Source organism: Argopecten irradians, chromosome 12, assembly GCF_041381155.1.
Source record: "Argopecten irradians isolate NY chromosome 12, Ai_NY, whole genome shotgun sequence".
Lineage (NCBI taxonomy): Eukaryota > Metazoa > Mollusca > Bivalvia > Pectinida > Pectinidae > Argopecten > Argopecten irradians.
The window spans coordinates 38347197-38357332 of NC_091145.1; the positions used below are offsets into that span (position 1 = coordinate 38347197).

The 10136-nt window shown below is 43.6% G+C and overlaps 2 protein-coding genes and 1 pseudogene across 3 annotated transcripts; all 3 read left to right on the top strand.

Annotated features, from left to right (window-relative positions):
* The window catches only part of LOC138305088 (uncharacterized), a 4815-nt pseudogene extending 2609 nt beyond the window's left edge, over positions 1-2206 (top strand).
* Positions 2207-3588: 1382 nt separating this feature from the next.
* LOC138336988 (syndecan-3-like) lies at positions 3589-5083 on the top strand. Of its 2 annotated transcripts, XR_011210517.1 has the most exons (5): positions 3589-3678; positions 4116-4220; positions 4329-4409; positions 4636-4729; positions 4914-5082. XR_011210517.1 is itself a non-coding variant. In XM_069286643.1 (4 exons), exons 1-4 carry the CDS (start codon positions 4095-4097, stop codon positions 5039-5041), a joined length of 429 nt encoding a protein of 142 aa, XP_069142744.1. In that variant the 5' UTR covers positions 4057-4094; the 3' UTR covers positions 5042-5083. The 2 variants fall into 2 exon arrangements, 1 of the variants encoding a protein (XP_069142744.1); XM_069286643.1 differs by lacking the exon at positions 3589-3678 and having other exon boundaries at positions 4057-4220; positions 4914-5083.
* A 3958-nt stretch (positions 5084-9041) lies between these two features.
* On the top strand, positions 9042-10136 carry LOC138305089 (uncharacterized protein F54H12.2-like). Its single transcript, XM_069245490.1, has one exon. The coding sequence runs from the start codon at positions 9042-9044 to the stop codon at positions 10134-10136; it is 1095 nt and encodes a 364-aa protein (XP_069101591.1).

A 10136-nucleotide genomic window follows, 5' to 3' on the forward strand; every position in this document is an offset into this window, starting at 1 on the left:
ACTCCGGCGAAGGCTACAACAATACATCGACCAGATACCGGTGATAGGGTTTAATTCGGCGAGATACGACTGAAACCTCATCAAAACGCGACTAGTCAAACAGTTAAACATGGCCGAGGACAAGAACAGTTTCGTTGTTAAAAAATGTAATCAGTACATGTGCATTTCTAGCGAGAGGTTTCGGTTTATAGACATTAGTAGTTTTTTAGCTGCGGGTTGTTCCTGACGACAATTTCATCAAATGCTATCATCCTGGTGAGAGATGCGGAAAGGGATATTTCTGTTATGAGTTTTTTAGATTCGCATGACAAAACTCGATATCATCGTTTGCTCATTACCGAATCAGTTTTTCTATGAGTTGAAACAGCTTGACAAACGTGCTTGAGGAAGAAGTTCGTTGCGTAAAACCTCCTACTGGACGACGGTTTCAGCCATGCCGATGCTTGTATGAAGATGGGTATCAATCAGAACCGTCTTCGGTAGGGAGAAGTACGCAGAGCTCGCCAATCGATTTGGGGCGCGTGAAAACATGACACATTCCGCGGCTCTATCTGGCTTTACTACAACATCTTGACGTGGAGCACATTCAGCGGACGCGGTACAGCGACTGCTCGGACTAATTACATCAGGTGACGGCGGGTGGATGTGTGTTAAAAAAGTGTTTTTTCCGGTTCCGGGTTGTAGCTAGCCAGCCAAGCTGCTGTTTTCGCTCGCGTAGTGCGGCGCCTGCGAACTTTTCTTCTGTTCGGGGTGGAGGTCAAGGAAATACATCAATAGATAACAGCGCAGGTATAGTCGGCGGCACAATACATCGTGTTTAAGGAGCTAGCACGAGATGGGGGTGACTCGCATCAAGAAACGGTTGTGAAATGGGACGTGTCAGAGTATATATGGGACCTCGATGCAAAAACGAGCTGTATCTCCGAGAGCATATCAAAAAACCGATGCCGTACAGGCTAATATTCCGTGAGGCGCGAATAGTATCGGGATTCACGGCTCGATGCGTTTAAACAATAAAATTTTAAAGGACATTAAAGTGGCTCGGGAAACCTTTTGTCGCCTTTTTCCTGTGAACAGCGAAATACCAAACACAGCGTTGAATAGAAACCACGAGCATAGCATAGGGGCGTCGTATCGGTTGGACGGTTTCGACTTCGGTAAAGAAACACAGTGTCTACGATAATTCGACGGCTGTTATTACCATTCGTCTTTATTGCATCAAATATGCCGATACGGCCTGCGGAAGAAACGCGTAGGGCCGCCCACAGCAGGAGAGGGCTGGAGAAACGGTACATCATCTCCCGCAGGGGCTACGAGATACGCAGGATATGGGGAATGCCGTGTTTGACGATATGTGCCTGACGGAAATGAAAGAAGAGACTACGCTTAAACACTGACGAGACGTACCAATAGCGAAAACGGAAGAACGATTTTCAAAACAATGACAATGATATCAAGTTTTAGATTTCGTTTCGCTCGGAAAAAAAAAAAATCATTCAGCGGACTGACGTAGATAGTCGACTTAGGCAGTTACCGCCTAATCAATAAAAGACAGTTTAGTGAAATTCATTAGTGAAATGTTCGCCCCCCCCCATTTTCGCTAATAACGAAGTTCCCTACGAGTGCTTCAGAGCTAATACTTGCAAAGACATCGGCGGAGCGTGTGTTAGGCGTTGTCCAAAAAGGCGCGTAGACTTTTAGTTGGTGGTATGCGAGCGACGAAAATAATGCTCTGCAAAACACCGCTGCTTGAATGTGGTACATGGAACACGGCCAGATTGTATCGGGCGTGGGGGCGTGTACACCGTGGTCGAGTATCAACCTCGGGGCTTGTTTCAAGCGGTTTTACGGAGGGAAATTTAGCGGACGCTCGGAGTGACGGGGGATGCGGACACCACTCATCGCTTTCGTGGCAGAGTCGTGCAAGCTAATAGGTAACGCATCTTACGGATCGATGCCTCATGCGCAAAGACCGCCATTCGGATGGTAAATTTATAGATTCGAAAGAATGCGCTTTTTCAATTCGGTCCACGACAAACGCTTTCGGTAACTAAGCGAAGCTCGAATATTAGTGAAGAACAGTACGAGATCAGAATCGTCTAAAAAAACGTATAAACATGGTATCATAACCATACAGATCGGTTTTTTCATCCTCCAATACGCGAAATTCTCGTTTGTTGGCGTTTGGTACTACGACATGCGCTAGATATAGTTCTGAGGATCGGCGGGGACATTACGATCTAAATGGCCTTGTATACCGTTAGCTTCTTATATGGCTCTCTCCGGTACCGAGCTGGTGTGTTTTGTGCGCCCCGATATGCTTGCCGAATACACATCGGAAAAAAATATTCGTGGTTTCCGGACGATCGAACGGCGGAAAGTAAGGCCATACACGCGACGAACCCGGGGTTGTTGAAGGAGGAGATGTGGGGGGATGTAATGGTCGCACTTTGTTCTTAATCATACTTGCGTTCAGAACACACCTCGGATGCAGTCACAAGTAAGTTTAGCTTGTAAAGGTATTAATTAAAAGGCAGCTGAGACATCCCATAGCAACTGATGTACAGAGACGTTGCTATTCTAAAAAGGAGGTTCGATCGAAGGTTAATCGGGGATTCAGGGTAGTCAACAACCAAGTGGTGGAATTACTCACAGGAAAGATGCGGTTTTACTTAGTTACTACCCAAAGCGAAAAGTGTTAAATGGACGGGATTCGAACAGAACCTTTAGATCTTAGTGCTATATAAAAAAAATTCATCTCTCTTTTTTTATTATTATAAGTGATTCTTTATTGGATTCGATATATTCACGTTAACTCCCGGACTCGCTGTTCAGCACTGCGCTTCATTGTTTAGATAGATATACCCTTAGGGTTAAAACTGATGTTAATTGCAGCATTGAATACTTTTTAGACGCAATCACGTAGAAAGATTTGTTATACATTAATAACGATCGTGTATCTGAGGATAGTTAATCGAGGTTTTTTAAAGTATGTCGGACAACTGGACTGCCGTGGTTTATCCCGCGATCCGTTAACATTGTTTTAACAGGCTTATCCGGTCTACTTTGAGGATCATGTCAGTTCAATAAAACACATTTTTTGGGTTATTATCTGTTTGATGTGAAATACGACAATCTTTTATATATGTTAGAGTATTACGGATCGGCAATACCTCGATCTGATCTAGAGGTCCGATGTTTACTGCGAACGTTGTCTAGGAATTTCCGAGGTAGCCAAAATACACGATAACTGAAGAATATTATAGAAAGGAGTTGATATCAAGTAAATTCCCGTATGAAGATGAAGTAGATGATGGGTCAGTAGTACCTGTATTCAACCCATATTATACTACTATTAGAGAATAACCATGTAGATGACCTATCAATGACCTCTGATGATGATGATGTTATTTAGCATTAAAAAAAAAAAATGTGTGGAGATAAGAAGTGCTCGCTTTTATAAATGTGCTAGGTATATATGTGTGTGTATATAATCTTTTAAACCTGTATAATAATTAGTATATAACGTATGTAAAAAGAGGGGTGAAGGGGGGCGGGGCTTATATTCTGCGTGGCGAGATAGGTGGGCGATGATTGACAGCTGGTGGGCGTTCCCTCTGGACGATGAGATGGACAGTGGTCAGGCTTTGATTGACAGTTAAAGACAAAAGGAAGAAGGTGAGTGTCCCCACCCCCTCCCCTTTGTCGCACATTCTACCAAAAAATGGCTTCAGGGGTGATGACGTGTCTGCTCCTAGTTGTAGCGATCGTGGCTGCATCATCAAACTTTCCATGGTCTTGTACCAAACAAAGACACCAACTGCGATGCCTAATCGGGTCAGTCAGATTCCCCGACAGAAATATAGATAGTGATGTCAGCCGGTTGGTGTTCATGCGCGTCGTGCAGTTCAACCTGTCATATAGTGCGCACATTCAATATCTAGAAATTAGGAAGACAGAGTTGAACTGTACCGACTTCGGAGACTGGGCCCATTACCATTGTCCTAAATGGTAACAGATGCAATGTAAGTTTTTGTTTTTTCTCTCTCTCTTTCTCTCTCTCTGTCTTTCTGTCTCTTTCTCTTTGTTTACTAATGCATTTTTTTATGTTACAGGAAACGACCACCACGACCGAAGCCACTACATCAACGCAAACGACCACCACGACCGAAGCCACCACATCAACAACAACGGCAATAAAGACAACAAAACGAAGAAAGGTGAGCGCGTTATTACACGAGAAATAAACCCGTAAAAAAAAATGATAATAATCATGTGTATCCTTTTTTTTTTTTTTTTTTTTAATCATGTCTATTTTATTTTTACAGCCGAAGCCCACCACCACCTCTACTGAATCCGCCACTACTGTCAACATCACTAACGTGACGGACCAAGCCACCACACTAAAAGTAAGTATTTAGTGTCACACTATAACTATCATTTTTTTTTTTTTTTCTTAATATATCTAATATCTTTTTAAAGTTAAATATACAGTATGTTTTATATAAGTAAGTTTGAAATTAACATGTGTTAAAGTTTCTTTTTTAGAATGATTTGTACCATTTTAAGTTTGGAGGTTAATAAAATAATTGACGACGTATATATTAACATTTGTTTGCTATTTCTTTCCAATAGCCCTTCCCGGAATCGCCAAACACCACCGTACACACCGACCAGTGGACGACCACGGAGCTACCGTCAGATCCCCCGACGGCGGTGTTGATGAAAGGTAAGGGATTAAAGAAGGGCGCTGGCTATATATCTGAGGCGCGCCGCCACCATACAGAAATATCAGTGTACGATCACTTCAAACAGATCTCCGAATAGCTAAGCCGGTTTCAAATAAACAATTTATTCATAGTCAAGTTAAGTAAACAGTTGTTATAATATATATATATATTTTCTATTTACAGTTGTGATCGTGATTTCTGGATGTGGTGTCATCGGTATTTTCATCATTGCCATCGTGGTGAAGATGAAGAAGAGGACGAGGGAGATGGAAATCACGGAGATCAGGATGGAGGATGGAGGAGCTAGCTAGCTCCTTTTCAACGTTGAGCCTGGACTCGGATTCGGAGGTCGTCTTTTCCAGGGACACCAGAAGACGCCACCCGTCAAAAGAAGAGTGATGAAGAGATAGTTGTGTTTTTTATTGTTATTTTTAATTGATTAAATAGAATTTAAAAAAAAAAAAACTATTTTTGTTGAATGTTTGTTCAAGAATATATATATATCGGTAAAAAAAAAAAATAATGTATCACCTGTAATATTTTGATAAAAGAAATTTTGAGAAGACAATATTTTTTATATTTACCGATATATATATATATATATATATTCACTTTCATCATCTCCGCGACCATTAAGACTTAGGGGTTATGACTCTGATGCGCGATACAAAACAGTTTGTCGATATATATATATCGCTTTCATCATCGTCTCTAAGACTTAATGTCACGAAGACTTAAGGGGGTCATGGCTTGCACGCGAAAATAAATCTACATGATGTGGATTTAAAAAAAAAAAAAAAAAAAAAAAAACGTTGTGTTAAACATTGACAATGTTTTATTTTATTGACCATATATATATATGTAAGAATCATTTCTTTAACCAATGTAGTCGTTTAAAAGGTTCACCCGGAGGTATAAAAGTTTTCTTATTCACTGCATAAGGAATCGGCTTTCTGACTTCCTTCTTCTTTATCTTCGTGGCGACGGGCAGCTCTTCCGTCTTTTTATTAGCAGACAAATAATGTTCGTATCGCTCTCTCGGAATTATAACATACTCACTGGCCATGATGGGATGAGTAGCTCCAACTTAGGAAGTATAGGTTTTAAAGCGCGCACTATCAGTGGTCCACTTCGTTGTAAAACTTTCCTCTTCTCTGTCGTAGATACACCGGCTTTGGCCAATAGTAATAGTTTGTTTTTATATCGGGCGAGTTGACGAATGTAATCCTCAGACGGAGGCAACGCCTTGTTATAGACGATATTACGCGCGATCTCGCAAATGGCTTTGATTTGTGATAATGTCAATGATTCAAGCATACGCTTCCGCTGTGCTGGATGGGTTTTCACTAACAGCAGCACGAAATTCCAGTTAGACTTGAGGTTTTTGCTCATAGTAAAGATGGCGGGGGTTGATTCTTCGGCACAAACAGCGTCGTGGTTTCCCCGGGAAACACGTTACTGCGCAGGTTAATCGGGGTCTTGGGCGATAAATCCACAACTAAATAAGCGTATGGCTGCTCGTCCACCGCTTTCTTATAACTGTCTAGAAAGTACGACGTGTTATTGGGAAATAATTGGCGCCCTAATACTTGTATCTGTAGCGTGTCTCTCTGGTTTTTAAACAGCACCATGTAGTGAGCGTTTAGATTGATGCTTCGGGCGTACTTTCCCGGGGGGAAGATGTTCTGAGATAAATAGATAATCGTAACATTCCAATGATGGATACCCACAGTAAACAGTTCTAGACAATCCAAATCTTGCACAATTCTAAATATCAGATCGTCAAGTACTAATATCATAGGTTCGCTGGCCCATTTTTCTATCTGTTCCCTATCGGGCAATCCCTGGTAAAATACGATGTCGGGGCGAGATTTCGCGAGATCGTCTAATGCCGGCTGCCAGTGAGAATACGCATATACCACTTTACGCGGAGCCGGAGAAAACACACCCATATTCATGAGTAATCGTTTGGTGAAGGTGGTTTTCCCGCTCTGACTAGGCCCGCCGACGTAAATAGAACTCGGCGTATGGAACGGAAGTGGGCACGACATGGCCGAAGTAGACTGGACAAGTCGAAATAAGGTTCGATGCGTCATAAACGAGAATCACTGTTTGACAATATCGAGACGTAAAACGAAATGCTGGATAAAGATACGCAAGGGCAAACGAGATCTCGCGTTGTCACCCGAGGTATTTTCCACGCTGTGTGACCTCAAAGAGTCCATACTGCTGGCCTGTGCATTTGTGGAAAATGGCCGACCTCGATCAGTATCTCAGCGACATGTACTTCAACTGGAAGAAGCCGGGTGCGTACCGGAGCCCGCGCACACTGTACGAAATGGTCAGACGGGATGGCAAACATAGCATAGGGCTTTCTAGAATCAAGCACTGGCTACAGCAGCAGGATCCGTACAGCCTCAATAGGCCAGTGCGCCGCCATTTCCGCCGCCGGGTGGTATTGACTTCCGGTTTGAACCAGCAGTTCGACAGTGATTTAATGGACGTCAGCAATCTCAGTAAATACAACGACGGTGTCAGGTTTATTTTGGTATGCATCGACGATTTCAGTCGATACCTCATGGTTGCGCCGCTGAAAAACAAAACATCAGACACCGTTATATCGGGACTGGAAAGCATATTTCTGGAGAGAGCCCCACAAAAAATCCGCACGGACCGCGGTAAGGAGTTTACGTCTAATAAAACGGAATCATTCTTTCGCGCCCGAGGCATCGAACATTTCGTCACGGACAACGCCCCTATCAAAGCAAACTTTGCAGAACGCGTCATCAGAACCATTCGCAACGGCATGTACAGATATTTCAATCACAAGCAGAGCTACGATTATCTGAGCGTTTTACCGGATCTAATTAAAAACTACAACGAAACGCCTCACAGCTCGCTCCATGGTCTGGCCCCGCGCGATGTGACGCCAGAAAACGAGGTGGATTTGCTGATGAAGCTTTACTACCCGGTACAAAAACTCGCAAAACAGAGTAAAACTTTAAAACATAAAAAACCTCGCTTGCGATCTGTCTTTAAGTTCAAGGTCGGTGACAAAGTCAGAATATCGCATCTTCGCCAACCGTTCACTCGTGACTTTCACGAGACGTTCACGGGAGAGATATTCACAGTTACAAGTAGAGTCTATAGACAGGATATTGATCTGTATAAACTCGAGGATTACAATGGCCGGCCAATTACAGGTACGTTTTACGCTGGCGAACTGCTGAAGGTGATTAATCCTGAAAATATCAAGTATAGAATAGAGCGCGTCTTGAAAACGAGATATAGGAAGAAGAAAAAACAATTACTTGTTAAATGGATGAATTGGCCGAGCGAGTATAACTCGTGGATAGACGAAGAATCAGTTACGGACATTTAAATATGTTGGACTTTTACGCCGTTATCTCCAGTACGGACAGCTTAACCTTTCACCCGTCAAACACGCCGTGCTCGTTTACCATTCAACTCAAGACCCCTGTTTACTTTAAGGATTATTTGTGGCACGTAGGGTTGTGCGAAATCGGATTAGCCGAGACCTGCAACGTACCCTTGTACGTGTATTGCGATCTGATAGACTCCAGCTTCGTATGCGACGATCAGAGACCTTTACTCCGGCGCATTCACCTGGAAACGTCAAAACACGCCGTGTATTCATCGCCGTTTTACCTACCTGTGATAAGTAGCGAAGCCCGGTCATTAGGGATCAACGTGAGGACAGCGGACGGCGAGCCAGCGCGCCGCTTACGGAACCCCGTGACATTGACATTACATTTCAAACCTCGATTTTTATTTTGATATGACAACTGTTTACCTGCCAGATGTCGACAAGTGGACAAGATTCTTTGTGAAGTCCGCAAACGAATCTCGCCCAGCTCCTACTCGGACGCAAACAACCGGAACTCTAGGTCATTCACCTGCTACGCATGCGCGAGGGTTAACTTCAATAAACGACAGACACGAAACGACATCCCTACCCATCCAGGTCGTCGCACCGACACAGCAGATTGTACAACAAGCCCGCTCTACATTAAAAAGAGAGCGACCAGTCAAACACAAGAATAAAGCCAAGAAACGCAAGACAAACTTTTCATAAAAAAAAAATGGACGAGGGCCTTCCGAAAGAGCTCATGCTTTTCTCATTACCACCTACACAGACAGGAGTCGAGAAGATGTACTATGTAGACTGTCGACCCGTTTCTCAGATAACAGGAAATGGACCCATTGAATTTCATATTTCCGGTCAGACGAGCGACTATATCTCACTGAGCAAGAGCGCCCTCTACGTCAAGGCGCGTATCTCTAGGCAGGATGGCACCGATCTCGCACCCGCAGAAAAAAACAGCTCTGATCAATCTTCCGCTTCAGACTATGTGGAGTCAGGTGGACGTGTCGCTACAGGGGAAACAACTCTCCGTCAATTCCGGAAATTATGCATACAAAGCGTATCTACAGACTTTACTCAATTTCAGTAGATCGACCCAGAGAACGCAGCTTACGTCACAGATGTTCTTTTACGATACACCAGGTGCCATGAACGAAACAGACCCGGCAGGTACAAACAGTGGGCTTTACGAAAGATACCAATTCACTAAAGATAGTATGAACTTTGATATGATTGGGCCGCTTTGTGAGGACGTGTGTCGCCTCGATAGATACATTCTGAACGGTGTCGACATTGACCTGAAGCTGTACAGAAACAGACTCCCATTCGTACTCATGTCGGGCGCTATCAACAAACAATACCAGATAGAATTGCAAGAAATCGTTTTCCGGGTGTGCCGAGTGCAAGTGAACCCTGGAGTATTGGTCGGCCATAACAAAGCACTAGAGGTCAGTCCCGCTAAGTACCCTTACGTCAGAACAGAGGTCAAGGTCGCCACAGTCCCTTCCGGTCAGAGCAGTTTTATTTGGGACAATCTATACCAGTCGAAATTACCATCGAAAATAATCGTCGGGTTAGTGTCGGGCGATTCCTATTCGGGACAATTCGATAAAAATCCATTCAATTTTCAACATTTCAACGCTGTCAGCGTCGGTCTCTACGTTAATAACGTCAGTGTTCCCTATCGCCCCCACAAACTAGATTTCAACACGAACACCGGGCAGTGTTTCATCACTGCATTCCGCAGTTTGTACGAAGTGGCCGATAAGGCCGACAAAGATACAGATAACGCCATCGACCGTGACGACTGGCCGCTGGGCTACGCCCTCTACGGCTTCCTACTTCAGCCTCAGTTTGGCGATGAACCTCACATGAGTTTGAACCAACAAGCCAATGTACGATTAGAAATCGTATTGTCTAAATCCCTATCAGAAACTGTGTCCTGTATTGTATATTCGGAATTCAATGACATGTTTCAAATCGACCAGGCTCGAAATGTGATTCTCTCCAGTGCATTGTAA